Below are 20506 nucleotides of genomic sequence, written 5' to 3'. Positions count from 1 at the left end.
GGGTGTACATCTACCTGTTTGAGCCCCTGCTTTCAAGTCTTTTGGGTATAAACCCAGAAGTGGAATTGCTGGATCATATAGTAATTCTGTGTTTAATATTTTTTAGCTACTGCCATACTGTTTTCCTCTAACTGCCTTTCCTTTTAGAATGTCCTTCACTGCCTCCTTTTCCAACATTTCTTAGTTTAAACAAACCTAGTATTCTTTTTCATTCTTTAAAACTCAGCTCAGGGTTTCCGTCCAGGAAAGCTTTCCCCATAAGAGTGGCTGCTCAACTCTGGGCTCCTGTAACATCCCATTAATTCTTTGGTTATGTCAGTTTTCCCACAGCATGATCATTTTTGGCCCATTTGTTCTTTTCCCCATCTCACCCTGAGCTGCTTGGGGGGACGGGATGGTCTCATCTCTGTGTCCCAAGTGCTCAGGATTGTACTTGGCATGTATGTGATGCTCAACAAATATCAGAGTGACCAGATGCCCTGAAGTGGGCTTTTCTGCATAACCACCACTGAACAGGTGGGCCTGTGCCCAAGGGGGACCTGTGCACGTCTGTGAAGGGGGCTTGTCTCTTTCCCTGGAGTGGGGGACATTGAGTCACTAAGATGTTGCCATTTCATCCTCGAACATCTTTGAGGTGGGTAGAATGACAGAAGGAAGGGATGGCTGCCCCTCAAGGTCCTCTAAGTGGTGTCCCTGGACTACTGACACCAGAACCTGCGGGACCGCTTCTCCACCTGCACATTCACCCCAAACTTCCTAAATCAAAAACTTAGGAGGCAGGGAGAGGGGGCTGGGTATCTGAAGTTTGAGAACTGCTGGCCTGCTGCCTCCCCTGTCCCAATGAAGTCCTGTGCTGGCCAGTGTGTACAGTTGGGGGCTGGCTAGGGAGCCCGTGCTTGGCAGGACTAAGGGCTGGGGCTTCAGCAGAAGAGCCTTCAGGCTGCAAGGTGGGGGAGCGGGATGGGGTGTCACCTTATCCATCCTATGAGAGGGAGTCCCTGTGGCATTTCATCTGCCCAGGAGCTTGGTAGAGTACCTTGTTGGGGAGGCCAAGCAATGACCACAGCCTTGGGAGAACCACTAGTGGAAAGTCTTAATTTAATCATAAAACCCCAGCTGTGCTTCCCTGGAGCTGCCAGGCCTAATCATATCTGCGGCAGGAAGTCTGTTCTCTAGAAGTTGGGGGGCTGGGAGGCCCCCTGGAGAAGTGCTGCTCCCACATTGTGGCTGCCCTGCTCTCAGCCAGGCTACTAATGTGCTGGGTGTGGCGGGGAGGGGACGTGTGGTTAGGTGGGGCTGGAGACTGTGGCAGGTGCAAGGGTCCTGAGTCTCGGACTCCAGGATGATAGTTCTTAGCATTTTGGAGTCTGGCCTTTTAGAGACTCTAAAGCTATGTGCCCCTTCCCCGGCTATGGGCACGCATGTAACCCATTTTTAGTTTTAGTTTATTTATTTATTTATTTTTTAAAAGGTTTTATTTATTTGAGAGAGAGAAGGACCAGGGGGAGGGGCAGAGGGAGAAGCAGACTCCCCGCTGAGCAGGGAGCCTGCCCCTTAGTTTTAGTTTAAAAAGGGTCCCTGAGGGCCTCTGTTGTAAGCTGGAAGTGCTCACCCTTGCTGGGGTGTTTGGAGAACTGGCTCTTTGCCTGCAGCTTCTGGTCCTGGAACCTGAGTTGGAGGAGGGGGTGGGCTGCTGGTGGAGAGTTGTCTTAGAGCTGAGCCAAGGATGCCCACGAGAGGCAGCAGTTCTCGAGTAAGAGAGGAACACTGTGGGCAGCTCCACGTAAACACTAGGGAACTTTTTCAGAATATTCTAAAGTGCCCACACATCTCCCCAGGCCAAACAGTATGGATTAGAAGGGATTGGATGCCTTTGCGTGTGCAGTTCCTTCTGCCTTGACCATCACTCCCTGCTGCCTCAGCCTGGCTGCCCTCCCACTCAGAGGCCCTTCCTGACTATTCCACAACTCCTTCATCCCCCACCTGCCCTCCTCTGCATCCTCTTTTTAAGCATTTATCTTTCTTGGTGTTTGTTCATGTGCGTACATTTGTGTGTCTCTCTGTTGAAGGTCTGTCTCCTCCTGGTCCGTAAGCGCATGGAGGCAGGGAACTGTTTTGCTCACCCCTGTATTCCTAGCGCCCAGCCAAGTCCCTGACATGTGGGGCTGATTACAGATCTTTTGGGTGGAGGCAAGTGGTAGGTTTGAGAAGTGGCAGGAAAGGCAGGGTCCACTCTCCCTGTTGGTCCCTGCTGGTGGTGGTGGTGGTGGGGGGGGGGCACTCAGCTGCACCTGGGTGAAAGTATCATGAGAGCAGCCCCACTCCTGGGAAACAGCATCTGACCTCCCCCCCACCCTCCCTCTTGGTCTGTATTCAGGGGAGCGCTTGGCCAAGCCGGAGAGAGGCAAAATGAGAGTGCACAAGATCTCCAACGTCAACAAGGCCCTGGATTTCATAGCCAGCAAGGGTGTCAAGCTTGTGTCCATTGGAGCTGAAGGTGAGTGAGGCCTTCTCTGGCTGCTACACCACACCTCATATCCTGCTCCCTGTTCTCTTGGCCTTTTCTGCCCTGACTCCTGGGTTCCCACACCCCCCGGGTGCATTTGGAAGTGGGGCTGCTAGCACCTCCATCTGGTCGACCTGTGGATTCTTCATGTAACAACTACGATTCCCATCTAGTCTCAGCACCCCCCACATCTAAAGTGCCCACACATCTCCCCAGGCCAAGCAGTATGGATTAGAAGGGGTTGGGTGCCTTTGCATGTGCAGTTCCTTCTGCCTTGACCATCACTCTCTGCTGCCTCAGCCTGGCTGCCCTCCCACTCAGAGGCCCTTCCTGACTATTCCACAACTTCTTCCCTGGAAAAGCAAGGGCTGGCTCTCCGGTTCTCACCTCGATGCCCAACGCCTCCAACCAAATCCTGGTGCCATGAGATCCTGTGAGAGTGGCATGCCACCTCCCTCACCCACAGGCCTGTCTGCTTTGCTGCCCGAGGCAGGGAATTCTGTTGCCTGGAGAGTGTCAGACACGGGCTGGGTGGAGGGTGAAGGCTGCCCTGAGGCCCCACGGAGCCCCGGGAAGACCAATGTCCAGAAGCCTTCAGGAACAATCTTCATAACATTTCTCTGCAGATTAGCTTCTTGACTCTCTTTTCCTTCATTTGAATTTTTTTTTTAAAGCTCAATATAAATCGTTGTTAGTTTGTTCTTATTTAAAAGAGGCAGTCTTGTGTGCAGTGTGATGGCACTGAAGGATTTGGGGAGGGTGGAGGTGATTAGAACGGAACGTCGTGGCCAGGCCGTGTCAGGACTGCACCCCATGGATTCAGACGAGACTCACTGGGCACCTGCTGTGTGGTGTCAGAAATCTAGAGAAAGTACAAGTTTCTATCCGTTCGTTCATCATTGGAGGTATGTGCACGGCTGTGATCCCTGAGCACACAGGCTGTGGCAGGTACTGTGCCAAAGCCCTTTGTACCAGCGATCTCCTGGAACCCTCTCACAGACTCTCTGGTGGCTCTAATTATTATCCTCATTTAATGAAAAGGAAACACATGCCTAACAAGATGAAATAACTTACTTAAGATCCCAGTGTTGGTAAGTGGCAAAGCCAGAACTCAGGTCTGTATGATACCAAAGAAATGCCCCTGAAAAGTGGCCTCTTGAAGACGGTGGAGGACTTGCTCCAGTAAATCATAGGAGCAGATCTGTTTTCTGGTTGATGAGTTTAAAGCCCTCCCTTGCCCCCCTTTCTTCCTAGAAATTGAGGGATTTTATGTTGCTACATCAAACACAAATTTTAGCACAGTATTGGCAAACGATAGGCCGTGGTGTCAAATTCAGCTGGCATGGGTTTTCATAAAAATTATCTGCTTTCCTGCTACTATTGGCAGGATAGTTGAGACAGTGACCGAATGGCCTGCAAAGCTGAAAATATTTCCTATCACACTTTTGCAGAAAAAAATTTGCCAACCCCTACCTTACTGGGGACACAAGCTAACACTTGAGCAGTCATGGGTGGTGCCCCATGTGTCCCAGCACACCTTCAGCTGAAGCTGATGCCTTCCACGTCTGTGTGGCGCCAGCTCCTAACAGTGTGACACACACAGCAGGTGCTCAGAAAATGTTCAAAGGACGCACACATAGCAGGGTACTTGTTTTGTGAGTGGGGACATATTCTCTGCTTCTTAATAAGAAGAAAAGAGTAGTTTGCTCTGTTAGGGAAGATTAAAGACTTGGCTGAAAAAGTTTCAACTAAGCAGGGTTGGGAAACCAAAGAAGGTGGCGCTCAGCTGGTCTGGTGCAAGCTCACATGCCCACAGGGGCAGGGAAGTAAAGGATGTATGGGGGGGGGGCAGGGGTGGTGGTAGGGATGGGTAGGGATTGTGGAGAACTGGGGGTAGCACGTCCTAAGTGGGGCACCTGCCATGCAGATCTAATCATCTGTTGGGAATACAGGTCCAGCATTGCTAGATCTTCCAGTTTTTCAAAAGAAGCCAGAAATCCAGATTTTTAGAAAGAAAAATTAAATAGCTACTCACAAATTAAAAACAAAAACAAAACTGAAGTCCAAAGGGGAAGGTGAGAGAGAATAGCACTTGGTTCCAGCTCTTTGTCTGGCTAGACAGGATGCTGTCCCCGTCTACTTGTGAGCAGGCCTGTAGGGTGACCATCACCAGCCACATTTTATAATCAAGGCAGCCGAGGTTTAGAATAGTCGCTAGGGTGGAAGCACGTGGTGTGGTTGAGCACGGGCTCTGGGCCAGACTGCTTCCACGTGGCAGAGCCAGGCTGAACCTGGGAGTCTGGGCTCTGGAGCTGGGGTCTGAACCTCTTCCCATCACTCCAGATGTGGTGCGTGGGGGCTGAGGACAAGACTTTCCTGTCTGCTTTTTCCTCAGCCACGGAGTGGCGGGTCAGCTTGGCTACGCTTGCTCCAGCAGAGGGTGAGGAGCAAAGACAGGTCTGGGCATAAACTCCATGCAGCACCTCGACCTTCCGGAAAGTCAGCTTAGCTGGCCACGGCTTTCTAATTTTTTTTCTTTTTCACACAGGCCTCGCTTCTCTAAAGATTTGGAAAGGCTCCTTCAAAATGAGATAATCCTTCTCTTCTCACTGCCCTAGGGAGTCTGTGCGTTAGGCTGAGCCTTCCGCTTTGAAATCACCTCTCCCGTTTCATACTGAGCGCTAAGATCATGCTGGGGTGACTGCTCTGCTGTGCCAGGAAACTGGATGAGGCCACAAATGGGTTTTGTTTATTTTAATGAAATGAAGTTTACTGCTCTAGACTATAAAATAAAAGGCAGTGGAGCAGATCACTTGGAATGAGCTCTCATAGGGGTTGGGGCGGGGAGAGATGCTGCTGGTTACCCTGAAGAACATTCTGGGCTGAGGGAAGCAGGCCCAGCGTGGGCAAGACCTCACGGTGGGATTATCACAGGGGGATTATCACACGGTGCAGGACTAGACTCTCATGAGCCCCTGAGGGGCAGCACCAGGCCCGGGAGAGCCCATGGGCAGGCTGATTCTGGATGACGGGAAGGACCTATGGGCATGGAATGGAATGGGTGCCCTGGAGGGGTATATGGCCCCTGTTCCTGAAGGTGTTCAGGTGGAGGCTGAGAGCAAGGGACCTCCGTACATCCAGGAGGGATTAGAGTAGATCCTTGGGCTTTCCTGTACTGCACTTGATTTAGAATGTCTAGACTTAGTGGAATTGAGACCTGACCTAGGTGAGAGGTTGGGATTTAACTAGGTGAGAGGACCAGGAAGGATTTTTTTATCCTACCATCTTTGGGTGGGGAAAGTCTGATGGCTCTGGGTGCCAAGAGCCTGGGTGTGGTCTTGAAGATTTATCCCCTGTCCTCAGGGCGGAGGGACGGTGGTGCAGTAGCTAGAGCATTGGTCTGCAAGCTGGTTAACCCGGGGGGTCTGGTTTCTGTTGAGGGGGAACCCAGGGGTCTGGTTCTGGTTTCTGTTGAGGGGGAATGTCTTCATTCTCTGAATCATGTGCAGGTGACTGCACCCCTGGAGTGGGGGCAGGGGGTAAATACAGGATGCCAACAGCTTCTTGGCTGGCTATAGACCAGGAATGGCAGAAACATGCCCCCCGACCCCCGCTGCCTTCTTCCCGCACCCACATCAGACATTGTAGTCTATCCTCATGTTTCTTTCACATGGCCCAGCTGTGGCCGTGGGACCTTCCTTTAGACTCAGCATGCCTGCCCCCTGACATAAGCTGCTGGGAGATGGTGTGTCCCTGCTCCAGACATAGATGCCTGGGAAAAGGATTTGTCCTGGGGGTCGCTTGGGGGGCTACGCTCTGGGTGTGGGACAAGGAGCCAGTGGGCCCTGAGGCTAGGGTAGGGCGTGGGTGTCAACACACCCCACTCTTTTTGCCTGTACTTGGCTCTCCTGTTTCTTGCAGGATCTGGTATGAGTGAGAATTCAGTGAGCAAAAATCCTGGCGGTTTCTGGGGAAGGGAGAGAGGAATAAGTACGCAAGACCCAAAAAAGAAGCCACTGTCTCCCTTAGTGCTGGGGAGGGCTGTGAGCCCAAGGCCAGCAGGAGGCCCAGGTATTTGGCCTTCGAAAGTAGGGCAGAAGAGGGGACCACAGGATGGGGGCACAGGCGGGGGCTGGGGCTGCAGTCACACTCTTGGAAAGGTCCGGTGGCCCCATTTTTTTCATGCCTCTTTTAGACCTTAAAAAGATGCCTCCTGTATTGAAAATGTCCATGAAATTTAATTCTTGCATTTTCTACTCTTCATATCATAAAGATTTCTCCAAGTCATTAAAAATGTGTGAATGTCATTTTTAGTGGCTGTGTTAATTGTAGAGCACAGCTGTGCTCTGTTCCAGACCCGAGTCCTTCCCTGGAGGAGCCTGAGTGCCGCTCTGTTCTCCCAGCCACAGGCCTGGGTAACCTCTGCCTACACATGTGTAGTGCCCTCCGGTATTCATTCGTTCATTCATTTATTCAACAGATGTTGATGGAAGGTTTTCTTTGTGCCAGGAGCTATGCTGGGCTCTAAGCAGTGATGTAAAACAAAAAAATTGTTCCCCTCACGGAGCTTATGTTCTAGAAGTGGGGAGAGAGAAAATACACACGCATGCACGCACACACACACGTGTCAGATGGAGAAGAGTCAAGCAGGGAGTAAAGTGGGAGGTTTCCAGGAGCAGATGAAGAGCAGATGGAGGGAGGTGAGGGACAGTGGATACCCAGGGAAGAGAGAGCTACAGGGAGGCCGTGTAACTGGAGGAGGTGGGGCCCCCCTCCACTATCAGAGCCTCACTGGCCATTGGCTTTGACTCTGAGTAAGATGGGAAGCCATGGGGGTTCTGAGCAGAGGAGTGATGGGGGCAGGGGATTTACTCCGTCACACTGGTACTTGGTATATTCGTGGTTTCCAGCTTGGGGCCATGACAGGCTCTTTTATATGGCAGCCGTACCCTGCATGTCAGATTATTGGCTAGGCATAGATTCGTAGAGGTAGATTTCACTGTCAAAAAGTCAAACAACTTCAAGATGCTTGATCCTGTTGCCAAATTATTTCCCAGAAAGTGTATTTTTGTTTTTTGTTTTTAATAAGATTTATTTATTAGAGAGCAAGCGAGCCTGTGAGCATGCATGAGTGAGAGGGGCAGAGGGAAGGGAGAGAGAATCCAGAGCAGACTCTGCACTGAGCATGGAGCCCACATGGGATTTTATTTCACGACCCTACGGTCATGACCTGAGCTGAAACCAAGAGACTGCCGCTTAAGCGACTGTACCACTCAGGCACCCCCAGAGAGTGTTTTTTTGTTTTTTAAAGATTTTATTTACTCATGAGACACACACACACACACACATACACACAGAGAGAGAGAGAGAGAGAGGCACAGACACAGGCAGAGGGAGAAGCAGGCTCCATGCAGAGAGCCTGATGTGGGACTTGATCCCAGGTCTCCAGGATCACGCCCTCGGCTGAAGGTGGCGCTAAACCACTGAGCCACCTGGGCTGCCCGTTTTTTGTTTTTTTGTTTTTTGTTTTTTGAAACCAATTTACACTTCTAGCCACAGTGTCGTAGCTTGTTACCATCAACACACATTAAAGAGTTTTTAACTTTGCTAATTTAATAGCTGGGGAAATATCTTCTTTAATTACAAGGGAGATTGAGCATACTTATAAATTGGTTATATTTTGTGTTTTGTGAAGTATTTATTCAGGTTCTTTGCCTATTAGGAATTTAGGCTTTTTTCCTTATGAATTTATATAAACTGTTTAAATGTTATAGATACGAAACCATTGGAAGTTACAAATGAAAGGGAATTTTTAAAAAACCAAATCATGGGGCACCTGGGTAGCTTAGTGGGTTGTGTGTCAGCCTTTGGCTCAGGTCATGATCCCAGGTCCTGGGATTGGGCTCCTTGCTCAGCATGGAATCTGCTTCTCCCTCTCCTTCTGCCACTCCCCTTGCTTATTCTCTCTCTCAAATAAAATCTTTATGAACTGATTCTTAACTACTACCTGCCTCTGTGTTCTCCCAGCATGTTCTGCAATGTGCTACCTGGCTGTTGTACATCTTCAAGAAGACGGTTGTACCCTACTCTGTTCTCTGTGTCTTATCCAATTCCTCCCACTCAGATCTGTGCCCTGCTGGTGTCTGGGGCTCTGGGACGGGCTCTGAAAGGCCCTTGTTAGCAGGAAGAGTTACATCCTGTCTCCTGTCCAACGTGGTCACCTGTCCACCTCAGCACCCCAGCACAGGCTCAGCAGAGTCACCTGCCTCACCGGGAAGCAGCGGCAGTGCTCTGTACCTTGTTGGATATATAGCAGCATGCGGTGTTGCCCTCCCTTTTGAGAAAGGGGATGAGATCTTAGAATGTAGTTTCTTTAGTGGAATCTACTCTTGCTTAAGACACTTGTTGGAAGCAGACCCTAGTGAACATGGGCTCAGGATATCGGGAGTTCCTGGAAGTCACCCCTTCTCATGGTTCTTTTTGTTTTTTTTTCCCATAGTTAGTTTTTCAGGTTGGAAAAAATACGATATTCTTTGGATGCCAGACTGTTAGCTGAGAGTACCTTGCCATGGGGCTGAGTTACTGTCTCCTAGTTTGGAAGCAGGTGAAGGCAAGGAGTCTGCATTTGATTGTCATGGGCTTAGCCCCCAAGACCATAAAGGACTCCATGTCTTGGGCTCCTTAAGGACAGGTACTTATGTTTGTATTCCCTGCTTCTGGGCTTGATACAGAAAGAAAGAAAGAAAGAAAGAAAGAAAGAAGGAAAGCAGGAAAGAAAGGAAAGAAAAGAAAGGAAGGAAGGAAGGAAGGAAGGAAGGAAGGAAGGAAGGAAGGAAAGAATTACTTCATAGAATTTATAGCATTTTAAAAAAAATCTAAAGTGTTGCTTAGACTGAATTTAGTGGGTTATCTCTTAACTGTGATCTGGAAGCTGTTGTTTGATTTTTTTTTAAATATGTATTTTGATACCCAAGTAATGCCATGGGGTTGATTTGTGAGTTAGTAAATCCTTCAAGATGTCAGTTTACAAAGCTTTGTTGGATTGATTGCTTTCTGTTCCCTACACTGGCTTTTTGCGTGTGGATGGCTAATTTGAGAGCTGTGATTACCCAGACTTCCCCAACTCACAAAGTTGCCAGAACATTTGTGATGATTTAGAAACCTCTCCCTCTTCTCTGTCAGGCTGGTGAGGACACCCCCTTCTCTCTTGCCTTCCTTGATGTACCCAGTGAAATTGGTCACACCTACCCTGTGTCCTGGATCACCCCCAAATAGACTTCTTTCCTGGCACCTGTGATGCCTAATAGTACTTTTAAAAACATTCTTACTTTTCCCTAGAGGTGGAGCTGTGTGGTCTTTGATTTCTGTCTCTGTACTCTCAGTGATGTGGGCACTCCGGGAATTTTAACTCTGCCCCTGCTAAAAGCCATCCTAACATGTCCTGATGCCATTTCTCTAGAAATCGTGGATGGGAATGTGAAAATGACTCTGGGCATGATCTGGACCATCATCCTCCGCTTTGCCATCCAGGACATCTCTGTGGAAGGTGGGTCTTCTGCTCTGTGCCTTTAGTCTCCCAAGCTCCCTTCTCTCCCCTGCCCTCACCATCCTCCTCCCTGAGCTCAGCCTGGTGAATTCCCTGACCCCTGGCAACAGGGGCCTAATTGTGGACCACATCCTGGGCTTCTGGCCCATCGCTGGCATCTGCCTCCCTCATCTGTAAAGAAATCAGAACTGCTTAGGTGCTGGTTCCCACTGGTATGTTGGCCCCAGAGAATCCTCCTCACTTTGGGACACTAAGGTGCTGTGGGAAGTATTGGGTTTTAGGTTGTTCAATCCAAAAGGGTAGGGAAATAGCTTAGTAACCAGGAGAGAGTGTCTCAGGATTCCGAGTCTACTCCAGGGTCTCCACTTTGCTCCCATAGTGCCCTCTGGTGGCCACTTCACAGATCTTTGAGAGGCCATGGTAGTCTGGGGCTGGGATCTTTTTAAATTTTGGTTCCAAAAAAAAAAAAGGAAAGAAAATAAATAAATAAATAAATAAACTTTTGATTCCACACTCCAGCAGTTTTTGAGCTTTCTATCTGATATGTGTGTATTTATTTTGTAATAAGTTATATTAGTATATTGATATTCATATTATGAAATATACACACCAAAACAAATTTTAAAAAGGTGAGATGGAGATAATATTTTAAAATATTTTGTATTCATGGGGCACCTGGCTGGCTCAGTTGGTGGAACGTGTGACTCCTGATCTTGAGGTTGTGAGTTCAAGCCCCACACCCGGTGCAGAGACCAAAAAAATAAATATGTAACCTAAAAAATATATTTTTGTTCATGGTCATGTCCTGTGAATCTTAAAAAGATTTTTATTCAAAGTAATTTTTTTGATGGGAAGAATGTAGAATAAATCACTTTCTTATGGAAATTTTGGTTTGACACATGATGATACAGCCATCTGAAGTTTGGATTCTAGATATATGGTATTTAGGGTGGAAGTGGCTAAAAAGGTGTCCACTTCATATACGGTGCTAGTTAGTGATGGTGAATATAAATCCACTTTCAAATTGCCTTCTTGATGAGATCAATTTGATTCTTTGGGGCTGTTGTCATTGTTTTAATCTTATATAGCTGATGAGCTTGAGCTGAGTAGAAGCATTAGCTTTGCTGATTTTTTTGTTTGCTTGCGCTGGAAACATTATCTTTGCAGAAATCATTTAATGTCATTTAAAAGTCCATTTTGTAAATTGAGAGTAAATGAGATCACCCAGGAACCCTCTTTGCTGGGTACCATATCTGCAGTTCACAGATGTGAGCCCATGGGGGCAGTGTGGTTTGCAGCCCTTCTGGGCTGGGAGCTCCTGGGGTCCCCTCGGATACCTCCTTGCTTTATTTTACAGACACGGGTCTGCTTCACACATACAGCAATGGTATCAATCCATGCATTAAATATAAAGGAACTTTATTTTTTTAGATGATCCTAATGCTTTTGCCCCACACGGCTGTGTGTACTCTGCACAGCTTGTAGACCCCTGTGTGGAGATTCCAGGACTTTAGATTTTATAGACCAATCAAACATAGACCTCACATAGGTTGCTGATTTATTTTGTAGTGCTACATGTCTTTGAATAAAGGGGAATGATGGGGGAGGTATTCTGAAAGTTTGAAAGGCCATTACCTCAATATTTAAATGTAATGTGGCTAGCTCGTAAAAGCTGCCTGTCTTACTTTTTTGTTTCTCAAATAACTTCTCAAACCTTGTTGAGGAAACTCTTAGTGGCCCGGTAGCCCCAGGGTTGGAATCTAGGGGTCTTTGTAGGGACCCCTCATGTGAACAAGCCGGGACCCCGTGGTCCTGGTGGGGCTTCCTGTGAGCCAACACCCCCTTTCTGTGCTGAGCCAGCCCACTGACCTCTCCGCCCGTCATCCCCCTCCTCACAGAGACTTCTGCGAAGGAAGGGCTGCTCTTGTGGTGTCAAAGAAAGACAGCCCCTTACAAAAATGTCAACATCCAGAATTTCCACATAAGGTGAGTGGCTGGGGGCTGAGGGGCTCTTGCAGAACCTATGCTGTTCCCCTAAGACCCCTTGGCCCCCTTTGGCTGGGTTAGTCTCAGCTCTAGAACAGAGCAGAGGTCCTTGGGGAAGAAGTGGCTTTCTAGGGGAGGTCCACAGCCCCTGCCCCCACAACACTCCTTCTCTCCCAGCAGTGCCTTTGATGTGGTTGTGCTGCTGTGTATGCTTTTGCTTGATGCTGGAGCTACTGGGGAGCTTCCCAAGGGGACTGTCCAGGAAGTTCCAGCCTGGGGCACTGGAATAGAGCAGGGGGGGCACAGACAGAGACCTTGGTGGAGACTAAGTTGGATGTGGTAGGTGTCTCAGCTTCTCAGGCCCCACAGGATCCTGACCCCAGTGCCTGGGATTGTGGCCGGAAGAAATGTTTCTTCTCATCCTGTCTTCCCCTCATTCCTGCTCCAAAGCACTCTGTGGAAAAAAGGAGGACCCCCCCCCAATTCTCTTTTAGGGATTTCCCCTCTTTTAGAGTTCTGTCCAGCCCCACTCACCAGCTTGCCTCCCACCTTCTCTCTCCCTCGGACAGCTGGAAGGACGGCCTCGGTTTCTGTGCCTTGATCCATCGACACCGGCCTGAGCTGATTGACTACGGGAAGCTGCGGAAGGTACGTGTGCTCGCCTGACTTCCCAGGCCACTGTCTTAGTGGGTGGGAGGGTCCCTGCACTCTAGCTCAGCTGCCTGGCAAGGAAGAAAATGAGGTTGAGAAGCTCCTGACTTACCTGAGAGCTGTGTGGCCAAATCAAACAGAGCCGAGGCAGGAAACCCTAGAAGTGGTAATTACTTTTCTTCCAGAGGCGGCATCCCATACCTTCATACTGTTTGCCTGATGCACTTCAGTGACGGTGGGCATCCCTGTGTCGATGTGGTGGCAGCCAGTGAATCCATAGCCATTTGCCACCCCCTATAAAGTGGGGCCCTGCTGCCTGTGGCTGTTCAGTCCCTTCCCCCGTTCCACGGACTGCAGGGGTCTTAGTCATCTGGGGGGTGAGAGCCTAGGCGCCTTTGCTACTCGGCCAGCTGCCCACCCTGTGTGTCTTATCTTTTTTCCCTGTTTCACTGCGTCTGTCTCTCCTCTCCTTAATTTAGTTGCATCAGCAAAATCCAGCCCAAATCCTAGCACAGACCTGGTCTCACTGAATTGTGAATGCTTTCCAGAAAGCATGGGTTGCCAGAGCTAGCTGGCATTTGGACACAGGAGAGAGCTGTGGGGCTCTGGCTGGGAAGCTCTTCCTTCCCGCTGTGGCCTTACGTGGGCAAGGGAGCCTGGCTGTCCCTGGAAATTGAGTGTGGCTTGTGGGTGTAGCCCGGGGCCTGAGGGCTACTTGAGGTCCTGGACGGAAGTGACTTTCACTGCTTGGCATTGTCTTTTTTTTTTTTTTTTTTAATCATTCTGGAAGCCGTCAGAAACTTTCCCAGAAGGACTCCACCTTCTCTATTTTGAGTAGTTTCTTCCTGAAAGCATCCTGGATGAATGTTATTTATTTCTTTGTAACCTTGTGATTCTCATCTTAGCAAATGAGGAAACTGAGTCCTGGGCTGACAAAACCAGGTTGCTTTAGGTTATTCTAGAGAGCCAGGAAATAGTGCGGGAGACCTAGCAAGGAGCTCCCATCCCTACGTGGTGGTTTTTTCCCCACGTTAGAAGAAATTCTTTTAATCGTTGTGAAGCACACGTAACGTAAAAGGTAACGTACATGAAAACACAAAACATATATGATGTAAAAACCCAAGCCATGCTGAGGTGTCCAGGGTGGTGGCAGGGATGCATTCCCATAGGTTGTCTCCTCAGCTCTTCATCCTGTACCATGGGGCCTCCAAACTCACGAAACCATCATGCCCCACTCCCCACACTGCCAGCCCCCAGCAGCCACCATCCTACTTTCTGAGTCGACGGGTTTGAGTCATCTAGACGCCTCATATATAAGTGAATTGTACAGTATTTGTGTCTGGCTTGTTTCACTGAGCTGAAGTTTTCCAGGTTGACCCAGGTGGTAGCATGTGTCAGAATGTCCTTCCTTTTGAAGGCAGGATAATGGTCCACTGTGTGGACACCACCCTGGTTAGTCTGCTCATCTGTCACTGGGCAGTTGTGCTGTTTGCACCCCGCGGCTCTTGTGAATAACGCTGCTGTGAATAGGGGCGTCCAGCTATCTCCTGCAGTCCCTGCTTTCCATTCTTTGGGATATGTACCTAGAGGTGGGATTGCTGAGTCATGCGGCAGTCCTGGTTTAACTTGAGGACCCTCCCTCCTGTGTTAATGTTCCATGGCAGCTGCACTGGTTTACCTGTCCCACCCATGGTGCCCACGGGCTCTCATTCCTCCGCATCCTTCTCAGTCCCCAGTCTGTGTTCTAGAGATGGTGCCAGAAGCCAGAATAGTCCAAAGGCTGTGGCCGTTTGAAGGAGCCCCCACATTTCATGGACCATGAAGCAGCAGAGGGGCTTGAGGTTTCCCAATGCACCTCCTAATACCAGAGGGGAAGTGGAGGCTGGGTTACTGACCAGCCCCGCCCCACCCCTGCCAGCTGCTGGGAGAGCTGCAACTGGAAGTCAAGACCAACAGTGCCCAGGCCTGTGGACTCTTCCAGTGTGTATATCTGAGCTGTTCCTTCTTGGGCTGTAGGCCAGTGTTCTTCACCCTGTTTCTCTGACACATGAGGCCTGGAGAAGGAAAACTGGTATTGTAAATGCCCACCCAGCAAGCCCTGGGGGAGAGGGGACCATGGAAGTCCTCTCTGTGCCCCCATCTTTGACCACCAGATGTGGGTTACCGGTGACTTCTTAGGCCCTCCCCCCATGCCTTCATCCTCTTCTTCCTCTAGGACGACCCACTCACAAATCTGAACACAGCCTTTGATGTGGCAGAGAAGTACCTGGACATCCCCAAGATGTTGGATGCTGAAGGTAAAAGGTGTTCTCCTTCTGTGCCTCTGGCTCTTCTCTCACCTGTCAGAGAGAAGAGGGATGGGCCTCAACGGCCTGACATGGGAAGGGAAGAGGCCTGGCTCTGGGACCTCATCTGGAGAGCCCGGGGCAAGGGGCACCCGCCTGTCAGGGATTCCTCAGTTCCCTGGGGTTTGGAGAGGAGGCTAGCTGGCGATGGGTGCTGGCTGGTGCCTTTGAGGCTGCTCTGTACTGACCGCCTCAGGGTGGTTCTCGTCTCCATCTTGGAATCGGGGTAGTGGGTGCTGGGATGGAACACAGCATTTCCTTGTTGTTGTAGGGGAGGGAAGAACTCCTTTCCCCTACCCTCTCCGGCTCTCCAGCTGGGATCCTGTGAATTAGACTGGCAAAAGACAGATTAACAAGAGAAAAGCAAACAGAAGTCTGTTCACATGTCCATACACATGAGAGCTCTCAGGGTACTTCACAGGGTGGTTAGGAGTTTGGGGTCTATATCCACACCTGACTTGTAGGGGAGAGGGAAGGGACAACCAGCATTTATGGAAAAGCAAAGTACTTTTTAGAAAGATGAATGGGCCCTTAGGGGAGAATAGGAGGGAGAGGTGATAGTGTGTGACAATGTCTGTCTGGGACCATTTTCAAATATATGCCAAAGCTGGAAGACTAGTCTATGAACTTCCATATACCCATCATCCCAATAAAACAATTATAGACTTTGCCACTTCTTTTCCCCTTTTGTTTTCTTAGGTGAAGTATTTTATTTTATTTTTATTTTATTTTTAAAAAGATTTTATTTATTCATTCATGAGAGACCGAGAGAGAGAGGCAGAGACACAGGCAGAGGGAGAAGCAGGCTCCATGCAGGAAGCCTGATGTGGGACTCGATCCCGGGACTATGGGATCACGCCCTGGGTGGAAGGCAGGCGCTAAACTGCTGAGCCATCCAGGGATCCCTTAGGTGAAGTATTTGAAAACAAATCGCAGACATCACAGCATTTCACTACTACATACTTCAGAATACATACCTTAAAAATATGGGTATTTTCTTATGCAACCATGAAACAAATTTCATGCTTAGCAAGTTGACTGTTATCCCTTGATATATCTACTGCCCAATTCAAAATCAAATTTTTTCCAGTCATTTCTTTTGCGAGTTAGTTTGTTTTAATCAGGATCCAAATAAGGTCTGCATGTGGCGTTTAGTTCTATTTCTTCTGTCTTTTCCCATCTGTAGCACTTCCCTCCTCCTTCCGTTCCTTTTTCCTCCTGCCATTGAACTTGCTACAGACACCGGGCCAGCCGTTCATGGAACGTTCCATATTCAGGGTCTGTTGTTTGTTTCCCTGGGGCACTATTTTTCTCCACTGTCTATCTCTCATGTTCCTGTACATGGAGATTGATGCCAGAAGCCCGTAGGACTCAGGCTCAACATTTGGGCAAGAGGACTTGGTGGTTCTATAAACTCTCCACGTCACATCAGGAAGTGCATCATGTGTTCACCAGCTGGCTTTTAACTCCAGATTTTTCTTGACAGATATCGTCGGAACCGCCCGACCGGATGAGAAAGCCATCATGACTTACGTGTCCAGCTTCTACCATGCCTTCTCTGGAGCCCAGAAGGTACCAGGGCCCCTGCCCCTTCCTTGCGCAGCACACCTCATGCCGGGCCCCAAACCATGCGCCCCTGCCCCACCCGCCTCTCCCCGGCAACAGGGTCTGGATGGTCTGTCTCTTTGGTAGAGTTAGCTCCCGGTGCCAACGTGGCGTGCTGCTCTTGCTCGGCTCCTCTCCCACCCTGCATCTCTGCTCCTTCTCTCCTCTTCCTCTGCAGTCTCTGAGAAGACTGGGCTAGAGCTCGCCTTCTGGGGCCCAGAGGGCTGGCTTAAGCAGGAAGAGCTGCCTGTGTGAAGTCAGCCTGGGGGTTCTGGATGCCTGCAAGGCGCAGTGGGCAGCAGCTCCTCTGTGCTCACCTTCGTTGAAGCTACAAGCATTAAAAGAGCCGCAGGGCTTCTCCTGGAGAGGCATCTCCTGTCTTCACTGACCTATTTTACAAACGTGTCACAAAGTTCCCACCTTTCTCCCACTCATGGGCATGATTTAGCAAATCTGTCCACAGCTTCTTGTGGGTTCCTGGTACCTTCTATATCCTTCTATATCCCCTCCTTGGAGGTGGGGGGAGGGAGGAGGTGGGCAGCTGTGAACCCCTTCAAATACCCTGGCTCAGTTTTGCTCAGGGAGGGAGGCCTGAGTTCAAAGTCTGGTTGTGCAGGTTCTGCACTGCACAAGGGTACCACAACTAAAGAGCACTGTTCACACCACAGACATTAAAGATTTGAATGTTTTGTTGTGAAGCTTAGCTCAGGCAGCAGAAGCCCCTCTCCTAGACCCGTCTCACAGGCAGGACCCTGGAAACACAACATGCAGGTCGACATGACCACAGACCGCAGGCCGGGCCTTCATGATTTGGGGCTGTGGACTTGTCACATCACATGGATGTGCTAGGCAAATTCCTCACCCTCTGCATGGAGTCTGAGTGACCTGTCTCCAAATGCATGATGGGGGTGCTCCCCCCACCTCCGCCCAGCCTTCCCCTCTGCTCTTCCTCCCCCTTCCCTGTCTTAGCTTGTGCTCCCTCCCCTCCCCTTACTCCTCCCACCATCTCATTTTTCCTCTTTCTGCCATTCCCTCATTTGCTGCCCATGCAACTGTCCTGTGTCCTCTCCGTCCACCACGGCTGTTTGGGTTTATTCTTGCTGCCGCCGCCCTTTCTCCTCAACCTCTTCTCCTTCTCTGTGCAGATGTGTAGGCACGCTAAGGCCGGAGGGGAAGGCCATGTGCCCTATTGTTTCATGTCACTGCCACGCCTTCTCGGGTGCGCGGAAGGTGAGCTCCCCCTCGGCCTCGTCCGCTCTCCCCGCCACCCTCCGCCCGCCTCTTCAGTCTTCCCTGGATGCTCTGGCAACGCCCCGTGGGGCCACAGCCCTGCAGTGACAGGAGGGGCTGGAGAAGCCCCTCTGCCTCTTGGAGGAGGGCAGGGTGCTCTCTGAACCTTGGCCGGGACGCCGGAAGGTGCCGGAGAGCCCCAGCCTCTGGCCGGCCCCCGTGTTTCTGTCCGTACGCGCTGGCGGCCGCGGATGGGAACGAAGCCTGCGGTCTCCGCTCCTTCCCTGGAGCCTGAGTCAGGAGCCCTTATCCCGAGAGTACAGCTCTTGGCTGTGCTTCCTGACTGTTCCCCTAAAGGTTCAGGACTCCTTCCTCTTCTCCCCTCCCTGCTTTGGCCAGCCCATCCTCTCAAATGACCCAGCAGACGGGCAGGGAGAAATCTTCCTGCCGTCTTCCTGGCGTCCGGGCCGGAGGCTCAGAGCCCTTCCCAGCCGGGCCTGCCACGGACGTGGTGCAGGCCGCACGCTCCGCAGCGGGACCCTGTGTCCACTGTAGACCGTGGAGATTTGAATATTTGTCACTGAGGTCCTCCTGCAGATGGCAGTAGAAACATTCTCAAACACAGCAGTATGATAGTTTTCCAATAGAGGTGCCTTGGGAAGAGGCGCCTCTCAATCACACAGAAACACCGTGTGAGCTAGTAGCAGCCCTGTTTCCTGGCCAGATGGGCACCCAGAACTCTCCCTGCCTCCCTTCCGGGCCTCACCTTGTCCCCCCTGAGACTGGAGAGCTGTCCCGTGTGCAGGCTGCCTCACAGGTGTCCTGGCCCTCCACCCCCCTCCAGCCCCTTCCAGCCTCTTCTCTGGTCTGCTTCTTGCTTCCTTTCTCTATCCCATCTCTGCTGCTGCTCTCTTGTCACCTTCTTCTGGCTCCTCTGACCCCCCACCTCTCAGCCAGGGTGTAAGCAGCATCTGTCTACTTCTCGGGTGGGCTCCCAGCCCTGCCTGCTTGCAGCCACAGCTGGGGTGGGTGAGGGAGGGTTTCCTCTTTCCAGCTCTTCCTCTTTCTCCCCTGCTCCTCCAAGGGTTCTCTCCTGGGCTTCATGCCTGCTGACACTGGCCTTCCCTGTGTCCTGGCTGATGATCATGCTCGGACGGGAGTGTGTGCGAGAGTATGTGCTCACATGTGCATATGTGCGTGTGCATGTAGCAGCCTGCTTTCTTCCCTCCCGGGTCTCATGCCACCTCCCCCCGCCCCCCCGCTCCCGGCCCCCGCCCATGCCCTCTTCCTTCCCTCTCATCCTTGTTGCAATCATTTCATGCTACTTTTGTCCACATTGAAGGACAAGGTCACTAGTGGGTGGAGGTGGTGGTGCATTCTCATGTCCCAGGTCAGGGGCCTCTCCCGGAGTTGGCCCCAACTACTTCTAAGGATTCAGGCAACTGCTTAGAGCCAAGTGGGCCAGGGGTAGGGGAGGTCTCCCCCTCCCCTATGGAAGAAGGAGGATTCTTTCAGACTCATACTCTCTTCTTGTCTTGACTGTCTCCGTGTCTGGTGCCAGTGGGGGGAAATATGCTGAAACCCATGCCCAACGCCCTGCATCCTCTCCACTGTCTTTCCCTTGTCAAGCCGTGGACAGTGGAACTAGAAAGACGGCAGAGTGTCTTGCATGCATGCACGTGTGTACACGTGTGCGGGCGAGTGTGTGTCACAGTCCATGGACCCATAAACAGGCATGTAGCACGCGAGTGCACGTCGTTGGTTTTCCTGGTCAGACAAAGACCCACTTCTGTTTGAAATGGTGGTTTGGGTTCTGGTTCTTTCTCCGTTTTCTTCACTCCTCCCCTTCCCCTGTGTCGATTTAGAATCATCAGAAAGCAGCGGATTTTGTTTATGTAATCTGTGCTTTGAAGTTCATGGTCTGTTGGGGATGCTTGTGAGAAATAATGAGCTGGCCCTGACCAGCTCTGCGGTAGGTGTTTCTGGTTGCTTTCAGGAGTTGATGGTGATGTCTGCACCTGCCCTGTTGGCCCGTCGGTTGCTTTTTCACATCATGAATCTCCTCTTGGAGGGAACCACCATTCTTGCCCTCGAGGAATGCACAGTCCACTTGGGGGAGCCCTTCCACCCAGAAGCCAGCCTTGGCTGCCATCTGATCAGCGCCTGCTCTGCCACAGAGCTGAGCAGGGGACAAGTGGATCAGAGGGCTGTGGGGCTGCACGACACGACAGCTTTCTTGAATGAGAGGCCCTGGAGCTTGGGGGCCTAAGGGTTGAATAGGAGTCCTCTAGTGAAGGTGTGGCAAGGGTTGGGAAGGCAGTCTCAGCTTGTGTGACAGCTTCAAGGTGTGACGGTGCAGCCTGTGAGGGGAGGGTGAGTTAACAGTGGTGCCAGGGCCCTCCCGCTGCCCAGCGCGAGGCACACGAGTGAAGCTGGAGATGATGGCTGCTGGGGAGCATGCTGAGCCCCTTGGCCTGCGGGCCCCACCGGCAGGGACACTGGGGCTGGCTGCTGATTTAGACTCTGGGAAAGGCTGTGGGAGGAAGGAAATGGGCAATTCTAGATAGAATTTGGGAGATTTTTGACTAAAAAGGTCACAGGTGACATTTTTGTGGCATTCATGTGAATCTGTGAGTG

The 20506-nt window shown here is 50.8% G+C and overlaps 1 protein-coding gene across 6 annotated transcripts in view; it reads left to right on the top strand.

Annotated features, from left to right (window-relative positions):
* Positions 1-20506, top strand: part of ACTN1 (actinin alpha 1) — a 97340-nt gene that overhangs the window by 52429 nt on the left and 24405 nt on the right. For all 6 annotated transcript variants that reach the window (XR_012036824.1, XR_012036823.1, XM_072839053.1 and 3 more), the window contains exons 3-8: positions 2378-2497; positions 9966-10052; positions 11951-12038; positions 12608-12686; positions 14905-14986; positions 16521-16606. Coding sequence is in view for 4 of the 6 variants with exons in the window: in XM_072839053.1 (XP_072695154.1) it covers positions 2378-2497; positions 9966-10052; positions 11951-12038; positions 12608-12686; positions 14905-14986; positions 16521-16606 (542 nt within the window). In the remaining 2 variants the exon portion in view is untranslated. The remainder of the gene's footprint in view (positions 1-2377; positions 2498-9965; positions 10053-11950; positions 12039-12607; positions 12687-14904; positions 14987-16520; positions 16607-20506) is intronic.

The sequence above is a fragment of the Canis lupus genome, chromosome 9 (genome assembly GCF_048164855.1).
Source record: "Canis lupus baileyi chromosome 9, mCanLup2.hap1, whole genome shotgun sequence".
Taxonomy (NCBI): domain Eukaryota; kingdom Metazoa; phylum Chordata; class Mammalia; order Carnivora; family Canidae; genus Canis; species Canis lupus.
Note: the sequence above shows the minus strand (reverse complement) of the source record. Positions and strands in the feature narration are given on the sequence as shown.